Source organism: Orbicella faveolata, unplaced genomic scaffold (genome assembly GCF_042242905.1).
Source record: "Orbicella faveolata isolate gen_17 unplaced genomic scaffold, um_ofav_v1 contig_3, whole genome shotgun sequence".
NCBI lineage: Eukaryota > Metazoa > Cnidaria > Anthozoa > Scleractinia > Merulinidae > Orbicella > Orbicella faveolata.
The window spans coordinates 12133512-12152928 of NW_028301558.1; the positions used below are offsets into that span (position 1 = coordinate 12133512).

The 19417-nt window shown below is 37.2% G+C and overlaps 1 protein-coding gene across 2 annotated transcripts; it reads left to right on the plus strand.

The window, feature by feature from the left end:
* The first annotated feature begins 107 nt into the window (after nucleotides 1-107).
* Nucleotides 108-19407, plus strand: LOC110049658 (multidrug and toxin extrusion protein 2-like). Of its 2 annotated transcripts, none has more exons than XR_016209988.1 (16): nucleotides 108-599; nucleotides 3475-3995; nucleotides 5276-5318; nucleotides 7694-7738; nucleotides 8370-8467; nucleotides 9228-9325; nucleotides 10639-10752; nucleotides 11449-11516; nucleotides 12582-12690; nucleotides 13267-13342; nucleotides 14148-14217; nucleotides 14666-14798; nucleotides 16090-16127; nucleotides 17010-17066; nucleotides 17457-17729; nucleotides 17946-18023. XR_016209988.1 is itself a non-coding variant. In XM_089298671.1 (16 exons), exons 2-16 carry the CDS (start codon nucleotides 3505-3507, stop codon nucleotides 18802-18804), a joined length of 1896 nt encoding a protein of 631 aa, XP_089154797.1. In that variant the 5' UTR covers nucleotides 156-599; nucleotides 3475-3504; the 3' UTR covers nucleotides 18805-19407. The 2 variants fall into 2 exon arrangements, 1 of the variants encoding a protein (XP_089154797.1); XM_089298671.1 differs by lacking the exon at nucleotides 17457-17729 and adding an exon at nucleotides 18434-19407 and having other exon boundaries at nucleotides 156-599; nucleotides 17946-18030.
* The last annotated feature ends 10 nt before the right edge of the window (nucleotides 19408-19417 follow it).

The following is a 19417-nucleotide window of genomic DNA, read 5'->3' on the forward strand; positions in this document are numbered from 1 at the left end:
GGTCGTCATCTACAATATGTATTTTTGTGGAGGAGGAGAGCATCAGAAGATAAATTAATCAATTTTAAAAAATGAATTATCCTAAAACTGCATCACCACTGTCAACAGTTGCAAAAATGACTTGATTTCACTTTAATTTTTCTCAAGCCACGCGCCCGGCGGGTTTAGAGCCAACTTATTAATTTTTTATTTTATTTTAAGGTGGCTCCGAATCCCCTCCACATAAATTTTATTAAGCTTACCAAAACTTTAGTCTTATTACTATTCAATAAACTGTTAACAATGGGGTTCACAAGGCTCGTTTTTAAATAACAATTAATATCAATTAATCTATATTTAATAGATTAGCTTTTAAAATTTTTATTTCGCTCTGAGGCTAAGGGAAAATCCTTAGCGCGCTTTCAATCTGGCCGCTGGGGACCTGTGTACGAAAAAGATTACCCTTGATGGTATAACCCGTGCGGCAAATTCGTGCGGCATCAGCAGGAAAAAAAGAAAGAAGAAAGTAGTAAAGAATGAAACTGCCCCATTACGCAGCAAATAGCTAAATAGTATCTTGGCAAACTTCTCGTTGTGTGAAAACACAGAAGTCATACCGGGTAAGTATCTGCTGTTTACTAGTGGTTCCAACAATAACAGCTTTATACTTCAACGATGCCTTTCTTGATCATCGTGTGGTCCTTTGCATCGAGCAGTTAAGCTTATGTTGAAAGATTAAGCTTCATTAGCTTTAATTGCTATGATTTTTCTTGACGTTCGTTTACGTAAAGCTTTCTGGGTGGCCACTTTTCGCACGTTGCAAGCAGAGTTTGTTTTTAATTCCCAGAAATTCAATGACAAAAACATACTGGGCATAAATCTATCAATATGTCCAGATCCATTGTGTGGTTTTGAATATGAGTTTTCATAGTCTATATAAATAAGCTTATGTCAAAAACGTCTGTCCATAATTACTGTCCCTGTATAAATGATGCCCCTAGAGGTTTAGCAAACCAAACTCCCGCCAAAGAAAAATGTGAACCAAGTGGACTGCAGACCAGTAGTGCTGTAGCTGCATGTGTGCAACCTTTGTTCGGTCCACATGGGAAGCATCTCATTTTTCTCAAATTGACACAAAAATAATCTACAGACACTGCAGCTATTCCCATGCTGGGAGTGGGGTGGGGAGGAGGAGGCATTCTGGGGAGGGGCAGGGTACAAGGTACTTAAGTTAAGAAATTACAGGGATGTGCAAATGAAGCAGCAAAAATCCCTTTGAGTCTTCAAGAGTTTTCAGGCCCCAGTTATGTGGTCTCGGGTACCCGAGACAACCCTCCCCTTGAGGCAACTTTATCGAGCGTTTTTATGTGAAAACATCGTCTCTGTAGTCTGAGTCAAAGTTGACCCTGCATGGTTATTCATAACCCTTATTTAATAATCAAATGTGCAAAATATCCCTCTTTCTTTGAGTTTTCCTTGGTCATTCAATCAAATTGGGTTTTGCAGAGTTAATTTTCACTTCTTTGATGTGAATTTCTGCTTTAAATCCTAAATCTAGACATTTCATGACACTCACTGTGCCGAGACTTGTCTCAGTTAGGGGAGTCAAAGTGGTTATATGAAGAAGAGTGTTCCTGCTTGCCAGGATTACCCTACCTGCTGAGACGAGACAACTTGCCCACCCAAGTTGTTTTGCCCCCAAGACAGGTTCGCTATCCTCTTGTAAATGGTTGGTTGAATTTTGCAAAGAAATTCCGTGAAAAGTTACCTCGGCTAGGATAACTTGGGGGGAAGGTTGTCTCGCATAACCGAGACCTTATAAATGGGACCTAAGTGGTTATAAGAACTGCCAAGAAAGCTTTTCTCACTTTCTGTAGTGTGTTCAAAGAGACTAGTAGTATTGTGACTTTCCCTGTATAATTTAGATGTTAGTCCTTCTGAGGTTACCTCCCAGCATTGTGTTAGTCCAAAAAAAAAAAATTATAGTACCCATTAAACTCCGAGGTGAAGGGAAGTACTGTGGGAGTAAAGTACATCTAGCCTAGCTGAGAATGCAACATACATGACCCCAGCCAGGACTTGAATCCTGACTGCTAGATCCAGGCTGGGTTGTTCAAATCTTGATTTAGCTAACCCAAGATTACAGATAATTTTGATTTCGGTTTAGTAACTTTTTGGTGAGGTTTTCTGTTTATGTTGTTTGTCCTTCAGTTTTGTATTTGAAGAATCTCAAACTACACAAAGCATAAGCAGTGAAAAACATTTTTATTCAAAGAAAATTAATACACTTACATGTACTTCAGTTAACTTTTAATCCTGGGTCAGCATTATCAACTTTCAAACAACCCGTTTCCCAGAGCCTAATGGGATAAAACTATCAAACCACCCTTGTGCCAGAAGTAGATGTAAAAATATCCCTTGCACCAGATCTTGACCCTTCTAGCCATCTTATGGTGCACATTTTACCTACATGGTTGTCACTGCCAGAAGAGAAATGTGAAAAAATATTTTAATCCCAAAAAATGTAAAAATCATGCATAATGATAGTAATCATAATCATACATAATAAACCTCACAAAATCCTCCACATAGAAACATTATATCCATATTAGTTTTTAAACCTGAGTCCTCCTAGTCCCTGGTCCATAATTTGCTGAGGGTTTTTCTTTCTTTTTAAGACTAAGAAGAACACTATGAACAGTGGTCTGAGTTTCAGTGAAAACTTTGAACTTAATTAAGTTGCATTATTATATAGACACAAGTGTTTTACTGGAAAATATAGCCCTCGTAAGATTTATACGAAACTACATCTGGGACTTGAGTGGTGTATTTTCCATATCCTCACTAGTGAAGCTATCAGTGACCTCACCGATCTCATGTTTGACCCTAAAACTATAATTAAATTTGCTGGTGTATGATCGAATCTTCCTTGAAAGTCTTCAGCGATCTTTGGTAATCTTCAGAAATCTTTGGCAATCTTTGGAAATGTTTGGAAAATATTTGGAAATGCTTATGTGTGGCCTTCAGACAATTTTTGAGGAATCTTTAGAAATCTTTTGGAAAGTGGTCGGAAATCTTCGTAAAATCATTAAAAACATCATAATCAGTATTTCTATATGATAAACAAAATAATCCATGGTTGTTTGTAGATATGGAAATCATGTCACTTGTTCAGTGCACTCACTCATGAGATATCGAGTTGAACACTCAAAGAGATATTCCATATCTATGCATGACCATGTGTTATCCTCTATTTATTCAGGGAGTACTTTTTGGTGCAAATTTCTGAAGTGTTTTGCACATGAGCATACATGCACTGTATGTGTACTTCATTTGGTTCTGCAGTATTAACCAAGTTTGATTCCATTTTGAAATAAACTGATTTCTTAAACAAGCATTAAATTTTTCTTGAATAAAAATGTTTTTCAATGGTTACATGTATGTCAGTCAGAATACAAATTAACTAAATAAAATAATTAATGCTATACCTTGCAGATAATATTTTTACATCACAGAAGCTCCTACATGGCTGATGATGCAGAAAATCGAGCATTACCAAACAATGAATTTAACATTCATGTTAGACAACAAGACAAACAATATCTGCAGGGAAGGACATGTGGTTGTCGTGGTGGAGTGTTGTCAAGAAGTATAGTTGCCGAAATCAAAGGCTTGTTTACTCTAGCATGGCCGACCGTATTATCTCACTTCTTCTACCATCTGGTGTTCATGATCAGCTTGTTTTTTGTGGGACGTTTGGGAGAAGTTGAATTAGCAGCAGGAACATTAGCTATTTCTTTTATCAATGTGTCTGGACGATCTGTTTTCTATGGCTTGTGTTCTGCCTTGGAAACATTAAGTTCTCAAGCATATGGAGCCAAGAACTTGCATATGGTTGGTGTTGTACTGCAGAGAGGCATGTGGATTTTTGGAATAACATGCATTCTGACCTGGACTCTGTGGATTAATTCTGAATTACTGTTGCTGATGGTACACCAGAAAAAGAATGTTGCATCGTAAGTATTAGAAATATGTATCTAGTCCTCAGGGGGGTACTTGCAGTATACATGATGGGGGAATCAGACGGAGGTTCATATCGCAAACCTACAAAATGCATGAGCCTGAAATGCCTGTCATCAAAATTTCCTACCCAAAAAAATACAAGACTTAAATACCTCAGTACTGATTTATTATCAGCATTTTTTCCGGAAATCACATGTTGCCAGAAAAATGTTCAAATGAATAATTTTGTGATCCACTGATTGCAACAAGAATTTCTCTCAGAGATGTGTAAACCCAAAAAATATACAACCCAAAAAAAATACTGAGAGTGTAAATTTTGAACCCAAAAAAATAAGTCGGATCCCCCATCATGTATACTGCGAGAACCCCCCTGGGATCTAGTCAGAGTAGTTTTTTCACTTGAGTAACAGGTCAGAGTAATTTGCATTTGTTTTGGTTTGCATTACCATGCAAGTTCTGTGATTAGTTTAAAAATCCTGCACCAGTTCTTCATCCAATCAAATAAAACCCAAACCAACCTTAACTTGTTCTTGCAATTTTTCTTGTGATTGTGCTTTGTGTTGGCTATAGTCATTTGGTTTGAGTTTTGATTAGATCACTGGATTGCTGGTCCCCTTGTCCAGAGTGATATGGCTAGGGTGGTTACATTGGTCCTGGGTTTTTTGACACTCAATTGAAAACCACTCAAAAGACTGCCTAATGATGTTACTGTAGTGAGGACACTTGAATTGTGAACACTTGACATTTGGTTGTACATTGTGTCAGTGACTCACCGGAGCTTTGCAGGCTGGAAGGGTCGCCAAGGGGAGCACCATTAATGCAACCACAGGAACAGAACCACATGCATGCATGCTTAGAAATAGAAAACCACGCAACTCTTTTTTCATGATCAACAAGCATACGCCCTAGGACGACAACGTTGTGCAACGTGGGGGCCATACTCCAGCTAATTGGTTGACCGAGACATGCAGCCTTGGTTTGCAGCATACATATTAGATATTGGAGATCCATGTTATGGTTAATTGACACCTGTCAAAACAAGGTATCTGCTGATCAGTACATCACATGATCATATCGCAGGCTCAGGTATAGAGCTTGTCACGGTCATGTCTTATTTGAAGTTGTTGCTAACCAAGAACTGGTTTTGAAGTGCTGAAGATGGTTTCCAGAATTTTTCTGAACCAAGCAATGTAGTGTAAACATTGAACTATTGGACATATATGTTCTCCTTTTTTATTTATTATTTTTTTTCATTATTTTTTTTTACGTTTAGTTTGACACAAGAGTTCGTCCTCATGTGCCTTCCTTCTTCAATAGTAAGTTCCATGAAGTTTTCTTAACGTGTATAATAACCATAACTTAACCATCTTGTTAATAACTTTATGCACATCCAGTGCTAACTGCCTCTAGAATGCATCATCCATGTTACTTGGTGAATACTCTTGCCTTTAAGTTATTAATGCTTGGTCTTCTCTTGTACTAAAGCCATCAATCTTTTAGAAAATGTATATTAGGTTGATAGGATTTTCTTTCAAAGCACAACCACTAAAAGCATGATTTCCAAACATGGTCAATCCACCGACCATGATTCCTTTGCATTACAGTTGAACCTCTCCATACGGACACCTTTTTAATACAGACACCTTTCTAATACAGACAGTTTCCTACGTACCAACAAAATTCTCATACAATTCCTCTAAAAAAAAACGTCAGTCTATAAAATGGACCCTCCCTAAAACGGACTATGGACTCTAAATCTTGGCCCTAGTGAGCAAATTCATACAAATCTAACCTCTTTATTACAGACACTCTGGGGACCAGGTGTCGATAATTTGCGGTATGTACCATTTCCTGTCGGCGGTTACACAAACATTGACACTTAATCATTCAGCAATACCAATACCAGAACATGTCAAAATGCTAGTTTTCAAAACTTACATTTACAAATGCAAATACAATGCAGTGTAAATGAAAACACTCTAAACTGTCAGTGGAGACTTAAAAGTGATGTAATCATAGCGACCTCTCTAATATGGACACTTGGCTCTGTCCCTTCAGTGTCCATAGTAGAGAGGTTCAACTGTACTATGCTATATGATTGGCTAAAAAATAGCACCACTTTTTCATCCAGTCAGAATTAAAACCAAAACCACTCATGACTAGTTTACATGCCAAGTTTTCCTGCACTTCACATCACCTTCCTGTGCATGTATTTACTTTGCCTTTTGATTGGTTCATTGGATTCTCCGTGTCCTTTGTGATTGGATAGTTGAGAGTAATTTAACTTTGGTTTTGGTTTTTTGACATTCAATTGAAAACAGCTCTACAAAGTTGTGCCATTGATTTTAATAGAATGTAACATCATTTTTCCATATAATGTATAACATACCATATTATTAATAATAAATTATAGTGGATTAGACTCTTCACTTTTTGAGCACTTATGGATTTTAATGCAAATCTAGTTGCAGTTGGGTGGCTTTTTTTTAGGATGGCCTGTCTGTCTATTATTTGCCTCACATTTGACATACAGCTGTAACTTAGTTTAAGTGACTGAATAATTTCTTTTTGAATATCTTCCTCAAATTGTGGCCAATTGTAACCTTGAGAGAGCGAGATGAACTCATACAGGGCAGGAAAAAACCCAGGTCCAATTGCCCAGGGGAGGGACATTTTGCTCCAGTGGGCAAGTGAAATTAGCCTCTGTCAGTAGTCTTGTTAGTGATAATTTCCAATCAAAAACTATGTCAAAACTTGAGACTGCAAGATGCACAAAACAATGAGTTGAAAGCCTGGATTAATTTAAAATCCAAGCATAATTTGCTCATGTTCATCCTTTGTTATAGTGTATTACTCAATATTATAGACAGTACCTACAATGTAGTAAATAATTGTTGATTAAAGGCATGAAAAGTTTGCACCTATTGGGCAAGTGATACATATATTGGGCAACTGAAAACTGAAATTTACTGGCCCACTGGACAACTGGATTTCAAAATTTTTTTTAACCCTGTCATATCAACATGCAGACATAGACGAAAGTACATTCTTACAGGTACAGTTTTACAAATCATGCAGGCAGTGTAGCACATGCACATGTACTAATGGATGAGGTGTGTGCATACATAATTTTAATGGTGTTCTTCAACAGTTTATGGAAACTGTTGTGTCTGAACGCAAATAAAGAAACTCCATGTATAAAACGGCTGACCAATAACAAACTGTAATGTTACTGATCTGTTAACTAAACTTGTTCAATACACTTTGAACACATGCTTCATGAATCTTTTTAAGAGTTCCACTCTGGGATGATTACAGAACCTATTACATAAGCATCACACCTGATAGTATAGAAACCAAACTAATTAACATCATAACAGTAACGCTTTCATATTGAGAGTGTAGACTGTAACTGATGTTTCAGTGTACCGGTATATGGAGATTAACTGATGAGTGGGCCAACCTTGTGTTGGTCTACAAAACTGATTTGTATTAAAATCCATATGTGCTCGAAAACTGAGTTGTCTAAATTAATTTAAATTGTTCCACTGTTGTAATTCGCATGAGTCCTTTAAATCACTATTTTGGCTTTAATGGTGAATGTCATCTGGTCTATCAGTGTGTATATTAATATTAGATATACATATTGAAATGTAAAATTATAATTGACACAGAGGTCTTTGTTTCACAGGGTGACTTTCTATTTGTATTGTTGCAAAGCTATCTTCAAACTCAGGTGCAATTCTGAATACCTTTCTTTTTTTGTAATAAGTCAAACTGTTGTGATTCTGTTGTTGCCGTTATTCAAACTATAGTTAGCTTAAACTGAACTTAACTTCAAATGGTTTTTGTTCTGTTTGTCAAGAAAATATACATGTATGTAGACAAATCTGCCATGGAGAGTCTTGGAAATTCCAAGGCCTAGTGGTGAAATGCAAATTTTCGTACCGTGTAGTTACAATTTATCGATTAACAACTATTTCTAACTGAATGGATGGGGCAAATAAGCAAATGGAAAAGTCAGCAGTAATAACAAATTATAACAAAGTGTTGGTTAATTGTTTAAAAATGGAGAGTTATATAATTATATAGTCTTCAAACTACTGGGTTAAATAGAAATTCCTAGGGAGGCGGTCAATTTAGAGACCCCCTTGGAATGTAAAATCTTGGGTGATGGCAGGAGGTGCAAACCAAAAACTCTGTCTTGGGGTATGTATATATTTTTTAGAACCACACATTGTATTTGTTTCTCATTATTTACCCAGAATGTGTCTGGATTCATTGCCAAGTGATTATCACCTGAAGTTTTTCGAAATCAAATATATGTAACCTCATTTTATTTATTAATGACTGTAATTTGTTTCTAGGGCATTGTTAAGCCAGTCCTTTATGTTGGTGTTATTTCAAGTGGTGTTCAGATCGGCACCAATGCTCTGATGATGTTTGTCTTTAATTTGGGTTTTAGGTAAGCTCCTTCTTAATGTTATTACTTACTAGTATTTCTGGTCCTCATTATTACCCATTATTATATGGTTGTGTCTCACAAGGACTGGGAACTACTGAATTCACAAATTTGATTGTTGGCTGAAATCAATTTTGATCATGGTCTAGATTTTCCCATCTAGGTCAGCATCTAGACCGGTTACATTTTGCGATGAAAAAGTTGCAAACTAAATTACAAATTAAAATATTGGCTAATATTCTTCTTCATAATTTTTTGAAGAGCCAAAAAGCCTCAACAGGTTGGGAAAAAAGTGAAGAGGACGAGCAAATTTTGGCAGATTTAAGTTCAGCTTATCACCATTTGCTGTTTTCCAGCTGTACTTTAAGTTTAATTGTAATTGTTTGAGCAGTCAAAAAAATTGATGATCTCAAAAAGGATCGAGAAAAGTCCCTTTATTTTTTGTAACTAGTTGTTTTTGTTGGGGAATTTAAAGGAGCTCAGTCACGGTATTTTGAATTATTTTGGCCACATACAAAATTACTTTTATGAATAAATGGTAGGAAACCTGAAAATAACAGGTTAATAAGATAGAAAAACACCATTAAGAGATAATGATGAACCATAAAGGAACAAGGATGGCTAAGGATGGAGAAGATTAACACTGACTGCAAACGATGAATTTGAAAAATTGAGGCTAAACTTTTCAATATGCGCAAACTGTGATGTGGCTCCTTTAATCCATTAAGCCGAGGGATTGATGAGTGATTTTTTCTTTTTACAGAGGAGTAGCCCTCAGCTGGAGCCTTTCCTCGATCACTATGTTTTTTTTACTGTTTTCCTATGTGAAGGCTTTCAAGCTGCATAAAAAAACATGGCCAGGTAAACATGGGCTTAGTGCTAGTCATAAACAGGAAGTGGAAAGTGTGTTCATTATAAGGAGTAATTTATTATCTATATGACTTTTTTGTTCATGTGATAAGAAATGGTTAGGATATGTGTAATTATACAGTTGAAGTCCGCTATTTTGAACTCTCAAGGGAAACAAAAAGTCTTTCGAAATAGCAGGAGTTTGAAATAATCAACAGTAAATGACTGAAGGGGAAATCCATGGCATACAGTTTTGAGTTTGAAATAACAGGGAATTTGAAATAATTACCAAGTTTGAATTAGCGGGGTCCAAATGTAACATGGTTTTAATTGTATTTGCCCAATTGTTTGTTTATACAACTTAGCCTTTCAAACATGTCTTTAATCTAGTAGACATTTTATTTTAATTTACATTACATATTTATTTTTGATCCATATAAAGAATGAGGTTCTCTAACGATATTTTGTAAAGCACAGTTGAACAATTTAATTTCAAATATATTTTTTACTGTTGCCATATTGTCACACAAAAGAAATTGTGAATACAGTTGAATCTCCAGTTGTGACCACCTCTTATAAGCGACCAACTCTCCTCAGCAAATAGTTTTCCAAAATACCAAAAGTTTCCAAGTCAAATCACTATATTTGGAAACTCTTGTAAGCCACAACCTCTTGTAAGCCACTTTAGGAGCTAAAAGTTTGAAATTTTCTTTTGTTTTTAACCTCTCGTAAGCAACCACCTGACAGACTATAGAGTGGAAATTGGATAATAAGGTGTTGTAAAATCATGCCATCCCTGGGTATTACATGTACAAGAGATGGAAATTTCTCAACAGCGTCACTACCGGATTTTTTCTCGCAATGGACTTTTCACATGAATAAAATTTTTGAAACATGGGAAAGTCTCTGCAGATATACCATATGCTAATGTAAGCGACCACCTCCCATAAGCGACCACTTACGCTTGACATTTTTGGTGGTTGCTTACAGGAGGTTTGCCTGTAATTAGTTTTTTTTATTTAAACAAATTCTAAAGAGAAATTGGCGATAAGACCAAAAAGAAAGTACAATGAAAGGTTATCTAAATATGTGATTCTCCCCAATTAGTCAAGGGGCATTTCCCCTTGCCTAACAAAACTTTTCTAATAAAAGTTTTTGATTGACTAATCGATTGATTAATTGATTGATTGTTTGAGTGAGAGAGTGAGTAATCAATTGAGGCATTGAGTGATTGAGTAATTGATTGATTGATTGATTGATAAACTAAGATGAATTCCAATTAATGTGGCATTAAGGTGCAAGTTTGTGTTGAATGCATATTGCAGGATGGACCACTGAAAGTCTGTTAGATTGGGGACAGTTTCTTAAGCTTGCAGTGCCAGGTTTGGTGATGACCTGTATTGACTGGTGGAGTTTTGAAGCTGGCTCCTTTTTAACAGGTATAGTTAAACCCTAGCTTCACTAGGACATTTGGTTGGCCAAGGGAATAGTTGAAGTGCATTTGGTATTTTATTTAAAATTATATTTATTTTTTTATTAGTAATAAAAATGAATCCAGAGGAGCTGCTCAAATTCACACTTCCCCCTCAAAATGAAGTGTGCCTTGTTTTGCTGCCATGTACATTAGGTTTCACTAAGGCTAGGGCTGTAAGAGTTTTGATGTAAGCAGCCAGGTCTTATTGTACCTTATATACACTGCACATGTGTGATTGGATTGGAGATGAGCAAAAAGGAGATTTGCTTGATGCCATGATAGAAAACACTTGCTTGTTGTTTCTGCCAACAACTCTGCAATATATTAATGTTGCTTGAAGACAATATTGGCAAAGAGGATCATAATAACAGTTCTAAATCACTTCTATACTGTCATTTGATCCCTTGCAACAGGCTGTCCTGAATAGACCAGGTCAAATAACAGTTGAAAATATTGTTAATGACCACTGCTGACTCACAGGCTATTTAAAGCCAGCTCTTCAAAAGATCGTTTAGAAACCACTGGGCCTGCAGGATCCGTCACAACTTGGATGTAAGAGTCCCACGGTTTCTCTCTCTCTGAAAAGCTGAAAATCTATAGAGAATTCTTAGCAGCCATGATTAGTTCAAGGATTTTATCAATGATGTGCTCTTTTTGAAAGGGACCTTTGGTGAAGTACAGTTAGCGACCTATGGTATCATTTTCCAGTGGACAGCACTTGTCTATATGGTGAGGATAAACTCTTCTTAGCCTGTATTACAGCCACCCCAGGAAAGAGGAAATCAGAGAAAGCACTGTGTGTTGCTGTTGATAATCATCATTACATAAATTATAATGAAATGCTTATTTCATCTGAGTCTTATTCTTTGGCATAATTTGCGGTCTCTACAGCCATCTTTGGATCAAGTGGTCTGGATTCGAAGCCTGGCTGGGGACATTACAATGTGTTCTTGGGCAAGACACTTTACTCTCACAGTGCCTCTCTCCACCCAGGGTTATAGTGGGTGCTGGCACATTTAATGCAGGAGGTAACCCTACGATGGACTAGCATCCTATCCAGGGGGGAGTAGAAATACTCCTAGTTGCTTCGTGCTACAGAAACTGGAATAACCTCCAGCCTGATGGGCCACTTGGCTTGTATGCAGACTTTTACAGCTAGTCCTCTCAGGATATTTGTCAGAATATCTGTCAATATTCTACATGTACACAGTTTCATCAAGTTAACTTTGGTGCTCTTTTAAGCATTTGCTGCTTCATTCTTATAATGATTTCTTTAAGATGTTGTACAGTTCTTGATAGAGAGTGAGGTAACTTGGGGGAGGTGTTCCCATATATAAAAAAGGACAGGAGAGCTTGTCGGAAATTTTGAAAAGAATTCCTAAAAGGTACCAAGATCCTGTTTTGTGGGCGTGGCTTGAAATGTTTTCCACCCCTAAGCGGTACCGATTCTAAAAAACCCATTATCTCTTGTCATATTTTTCTGAGCTCAATACCTTAAAAGGTAGCACAAAAGCTCCCGCTGTAGACCTTTTGAGGCTGAACACCCTTAGGGTACCAAAACTGTATTTTTAACCCCTAAAAGGTACGGTGAGCACCGCTGGAGGTAAGTGCAAAGCATTTGTCACATGATGAATGGGAATGGAAGAGGCTTACATTCCCATTCTGCAGCGCAAGCAACCAGTTTAGAAAGCTGCAGTCATTGTTTACAGGGTTCCACTGTGTTATTTTAAAATAATTGTCTACCTTGACCTCGCCAACAAGACCATTACCAATCTGTGCATTAAAACTCTTTAGATTCCTGTTGGTGTAAGTGTGGCTGCTGGCGTTCGTGTTGGAAATGCCCTTGGTGCCGGCAATGCCATGGCAACCAAAAGGACAATTAAAGTGGCCCTTTCACTTGTTGGTAATTACAGATCTGGATTATGATGTCTATCTGTACTGTACATGTTCCTGTTTAAATCATGTTTTTTTTTTCTCAGCAATGTGATGTCAAATTATTCAGTCTTGGCCCACATCAGCAAACTTTCATCATTGCATGTATGCACACTGAGCAATAATCTGTTGTTAAGATTTGAGCAACTGTCATCGATGGTTGCTCTGGAAATTATGGAAATTACACTTGTACGTCAAATACTTATTTTATTTGCTTTTTTGTCCCAAAAGGGGAAATAAACCCTCCATAAGTGATCAAAAAATGTATACCGTTGCTTTAACCCTAAGAGCAGATGTTTTACCTGTATTTTTTCTAAGCAGTAACTCAGTTTACCTGTATTCTCGAAGTCACTTGTAGCATAGACAGTGATGATACCTAGCCATGCATACACCCATAGAAGGTTTAATGTTGATTAACACTGAATTTTTTGTTTGTAACTCCTAATAATAGCATTTCGTATGGGAAACTAATCTTGTAAGAGTTAGCTTGTTAAAGTTCACTGCTACATGTTCACAGGGAGATAATCAATTTGTATTGATTTCACAGTGTGTGTTCAACTTGTGGTATTTGCTGTCTTCTTTGGGCTTCAGGAAACCACTGGAAGGCTTTTTACTGACAATAGGTTTGTAATCTTATAGAAACTTTAAAACAAAGTCTGCATTAATTGGACCAAATATACCATATATTGGTGCTAGAGCTTATCCCAGTTCCCATAACATATTAAGCAACTAGGAGTATTTCTACTCCCCCCTGGATGGGATGCTAGTCCATTGCAGGGTTACCCCCATCATCCAGTTTACCAGAACCTATTTATACATCTTGGTGGAGAGAGTCTTTTTGAGAGTAGAGTGTCTTGCTCAAAAAGACAGTACCAAGACCCTGGCTTGAGGGCTAAAACCCAGACTGCATGATCTGGAGTCCATCGGGCTAACCTTAAGTCCACCCACCACTTTAAATTCAAGGTGGAGCGCTGTCATGTGTGCAAAAACCTTGAAAGAGACACATGCAGTGACTTTCTGGTTATCATGATTGACTCCTAGTCAGGCCTGACTATAGCATGGGTTATGTTGTGCTCTTGAGCAAAACGCGGCTACTCTCTTTAATTGATATAATTACATGTACCTATAGCCCAAGTGGATCTGGCAATGGCTGACTAGCACACGATGTACAGATGTTGAATAGATGTATATCTCTCCACACAGTTGTACAAATGAATATCAGCAAATTGTTGGATTGAACATGAAGAAAATGCTGGAAGGTTGAAATTCGTAAGCCGTTTGACTCAAATGTCAGCTCACAGAACATCAGTCTTATGATGAGTTGTTGATCACTGATGGGAGCTTCAAATTAATTTGGCCAAGGAATTCTTGACTTCCCTCTTAGATTACTTTGTAGCTAATTAGACTATTGTTCATTTTGTCTTGCAGAGATGTGTTATTGTTATACAAAAAGACTATCCGTTTTATGTCATTCTCTTTTATCTTTGATGGAATTCAGGTAATTGAAATCATTCTAATGATCGAGTGATAAAATACGACCCTTAAAGCCCGTCAGTGACCAACTACAAGAATTAATCATATCATAAACAAAATAAAAAGTCTGGAATGTTCATCAGTTTTACAAACACTAGAGAAACAGCAGAAACTCACTTAATTGCACATGATTGACGTGCAAATAGCGTATGTGCCAAATTCCAATGAGCAAGTTTGACGTCCTTGTGATCATGCTTTAAGTCTTTCCAAATACTTTAAGGTATGCCAAGAACCAATCAGACTGGACAATTTTGTTGTGGAAACAATAATGCAATTAACATGCATAGCAGACCTATTTTTACATTTCAAGTGGAACTCGCACCTGCGCAGTAGATCAATCCCACAGGTAGGGGCTGGGGGTGTAGAAAACTGCCTCTCAAGTGATGCGAATTGATGTTCAATTTTCATCTCAGGGTGTCTGTAGCGGTGTTATCCGAGGATCTGGCCGTCAGACGGTAGGAGTGGTGATCAATTTTATATCCTATTGCTGCTGTGGGCTTCCTCTTGGCATAGCATTGATGTTTCTAGTGTTCCACGATGTCACAGGTACAAAAAAATGAGTGTTAATTTTGTTTGCATGGTATTAAAAGTGCTGTCAACTCTCTCTTATAGACGTATCCCTGAAACAGACACACAAAGTTGGTGCCTGATGCTCTTCAGTCATTTTCTAAACCTAGCACGCCTCTCCTTAAGAAACAGAAAACATGTACCATGTTTCTGCCGAGTTTTAGCATAAATCTACTAGTATTCTATCATGAATGCCATTCGCTGATTGGCTACGCTGCTCACTTTCTATTTTATTGTAGATCAGTAGTGGGAAGCCTAGCAATGTGCAGTTGTTATCAAAATGACGGCCAATTCTTTGTGTTTTCAAAGTGTCTGTGAAGAAGATGTAGATAAAGTTTTGAACGACTACAGTAAATTTAAAAACCTGTGAGGTTAAAATTTCCCTATTAAGCACCCTTCACATTAGAACCATTCAAGGCTAAAATCTCAATGCAGGGCCATATTTTCAAAATATAGAGTTTTTGTTTTTCAAATATAATAACAGTACATCACATGCAATACAAAAAAAGGTAACAAAAACTAGCCAGAGCACTAGCAGTGGTATAGGACCACAATACTGTACTGTGAATGATTCAATATAAGGGCCACACCCATGAGTACAAGTTAAAAATAAATTAAGAAACTGATTAAGAACCTAGGTAGCCTAATTTCACAGTAAACACCATTAAGAATTATATAAGAACCTATGGAGGCTAACTTGACAAAACTTAAGTTCTTACATGTGGGTTCTTACTGTAGTAGATTTATACTGAAACAATTAAATTATTTCCTCTCAATTTCCATACGAGACAGTTCATTCGGGCTGCGCCTTCGTCGACTATCATGCGATTGAAATCTCTAGCTCACAATCTTATTGTTAAATAGAAACAATTTTTGATCAATCGGCACACATATTTTTCGGGGCTATTTTCTAATTAACATTGACACGGCCTCTCTGAAACATGCAACACAGAGAGAAGCGTAGAACTAAGTAATTAAAGAATAATAATTGTGGAACAAACGGGGAAAAGTTAAATTCCCTGGTTTGTCAAAGCATTCCACACTTCCATGCAAAATTTTTTTGTGTGGAATTATATCAAAGTGTAGAAACCAAGGATTTCACGGCTACTATTGGACATTTATTGGTTGGCCGAGCCAAAATTGTCTGACTGTTTACAGGGAACGGGGGGAGGGGAGGGTGGGTGAGTAAAACAACAGGTGTTGAATGCCACTACAAATATGATTTGGGAGCAATGTTTGCTAACTCTGTTGTTTTCTTGTTGTATTGAAGGCCTCTTGATTGGTCTGTTTTGTGCGGTTGCTGCCCAGGTAACCATTTGACATGTGAACTAGTGTTTTTTTTTGTTTTTTTTTTTGTTTTCTTTCATTTTATTGTTATTTTTGTCATGCGTCTTTACACTGAGCCCCTGGCTCCGATACCAAGGTCAACCTCTTCCTATGCATGCATGACGATAATAAATTGATCGATTGGTTGATTGATTGACTGGAACTCCTCACCAGTTAATGTTTCTTCTTCAATTTTGAGTATAGTTGCTTTAGGAATAACAAATTTGTGGTTTTATGATACTAGATTTTTCAGGTGAATAGTGAATTGATCTTGTTTGTCCAGTGGATTCATATCAAGAAATTGTTTTTATCGAGATGATTGAAGAAAATAATTGATCGCGTACTCTTCTTTATTTACTGTTGTAAATTCAAACACTTTTGCGTTTGAATTAAAAATAATTTTCTCGAGTGTTTTCCCATGTAGCATTTTCCCATGTTTTCCCATGTGTTTGTTATGTTCGTTTCAGCTGTCACTCATTCTTGAGAGTTTGCCTGGTAACGTATTTAAAGACAGACAGACCTGGCTTTGGTTTAATTGTCGGTAGCGCTAACGGAACAATAAAAGTTCTTCCAGTTACAAAATCTTCCACTGTCGAGGTTACGGGCAATATTTCAGAGACTGAAAATGTTCATTCAACGACTGTACAACGTACTTTGTGTTGCATATGACACACTTTAACCTGCATTAAGATCTTATATGTACTTAAAATTTTTGAATCACAAACGTCCTTGCAATAAGTACCTCCCCAAAATGAACCCACAGAAAATGCATTTTGAACGTATATAAGCCCAGGACTTACTTTCAGCATTCAATGGTACGTACATTAACAGGATGTAATCTTGTCATTTTTGATTGTGTTTTAGGCCTGTTTATATGTGATTCTACTGTGGAGAACAGACTGGGAGAAGCAGTGCAAACTAGTGAGTAAAGCCAAAAAAGACTGGGCTTACCTCAATTATTTTGATGTAAAAATGAATGCCTGGGTCAAGAGTATCCGCCCAAGGGGTTATGGGAATCTTTGGAGGTTACATAGTGAACAAATATGGCGCAAACGAACATTGAGAAAAACCCTGGATGTTGTGATGATTTGACTCAAGAGAATATAATAGACCACTTAGTAAACCGGAGTAGAACAACAATGAACATCAGTAACTAAAGGAAGAAGACATCCCAGAAGTATTTCTTCCTTGAAAGAAACCAGTAGATTACGCCATAGAACAGCTTCAGAGATGTTCTCTCACTGGTACGTTATCTTCTCTTGACGTCTCTTTAGCATTCCATCCCATCTTATTTGTTTATTTTACCCCCAGAGATTCCAAAGCTGTGAGCCTAGGCTATCCACCACTTTAGAAACGAGAAGAATCTTGGACAAGTGTCATCTCGCTGTGGTTTGTGGGACAATTACTAGGGACAAAACAAATTACAAGAAGCCACGTTGGTTCAAGTAATGATCCCAGTAATGATTCCAGTAATGATTCCAGTAATGATAAGGGGAGATGCACCCAGATTTCTTCTCGTTTCTCAAGTGGCAAATTCCGTAAATTACTTTGGAGCAAGGCCTTTTGGAGCATGGAAAGACTGAGGTAAACAAGACACTTTGTTGCGCCCACAGTTTACTTCAGGAATTAGTGCCCCTATCTTTGTATAGTAAATTATATTGTGACGTGTGTTCACCATTTCAAAAGAGACATGTTTTGTGACTTGACCCTGGAACTGATTAGTTTGTAAACACTGGATGTTCCAATACCTGAGTGATCCGTCCAGTGTTACTGTTGTTCACTGTTTTTGATTTTGTTCAGGCACAAGAAAGAACAGGAGTTAAGTCTGCCTTAGACCAAACATCTGACAATTTATTAAATGGAGACATTCACAAAAAAGAGTCAGGTACGTCTTGCTAACAAAACATAGTGTCAAAAAGCCAGGCCAGGTTACCAGGCAACATTATATAGGTTCACGAAAACATGACAAGCCACAGAATTGTGGTAGCATGCGTCACAACCTAAGGACTCAGCCTGCTTACCGCAGAGAGACCTCGTGAAATGTGGGCTCAACGTAGCTGCTTACGGAAGCGAGAAGACATCATGAACTGCGGGCTCAACTCCTCTTAGACCCGCTCACCAAGTGTCATGAATTGCTGGCTCAAGTAATTTATGGAGAACTGTTTCTTGTATGAAGTTGATAAACCTTGTTTCACAGCGAGTTTGTGTAATTTACAGTTTATAGACTGAACAGTAAGTTATAAATTAAGCAAAAAAATCCCTCTCATCTCTAACCTTTTTTTGTTCAGAATTGGTCCTTTCAAGCTGGATTCACAAATCTTCATCTCTTCCATTTCTGAGTCGCTTTGATGCTGACGTGACTCAATTCCGACCTTCTCTTGTGTTACGCGATTTTAATGGTCAACATGAATTCATGTCACAAGGAAGTGAACCAAATACAGCAGTGTATGATGTTAAAGACAGTAACAGACTTACATCATCAGAGAAGAAGTCTTTGATAAAAAAACGACTTATTCCCCTAATTATTTCTTTGTTGATATTAGGCGCTGCTGTAGCCATACATCATTTAGTTCCTTTGCCGTCTTCCCCTGAGACGGCGTCAGTTGGTAATGACACCCTCGGTTTTAACATGACTAGCAATACCACACAAAATCCCTGACTTTATTCAGTTACATAGAAAGGTAAAATTCTGAGCCTCTTGTATTGTCACGCAACTCTTTTCCAGACAGAGAGAAAAAAGCTTTGTGATGACACAAATAACAGCTGCGTAAGATGAAAGATGAGGGGTGGGTTGGGGTAGGTTATATGCGTAAATGAGTACGTCACATCAAGAAATGCTTTTCTGGTTGACTGTGCATGCTTTTTCTTGAAGTCTTTGAGGACCAGTCTCTTTTACTCCCTTATATATTTGAAATATTGTAAGAATAAAAAACATACATTTTCACACTACAATGATCCAATCTGCCGAGGAGGGAGGAACGGGTCAGGTGGAGGTAGGCGAGTTATACCAATGAATGCATGCTTTTTCATTCATATTCATTTATATTCATTAAATTATTTAAAGTATTATAACTGATCAAGGTATGTGACGTAGTCAATGAAATAAGATGCTATTTCATTTTAATAGATTCTAATTGTTAACATTATTTAAATATATATGACTGGATTTATGAGGAGGTGGTTAAAAAGTGTGTTCTTTTGCACCAAGTGTGGTACACATGATGAAAGTAAAAGGGAATAAAGAAGAACACGAAAAAGAAAATATGAGGGTG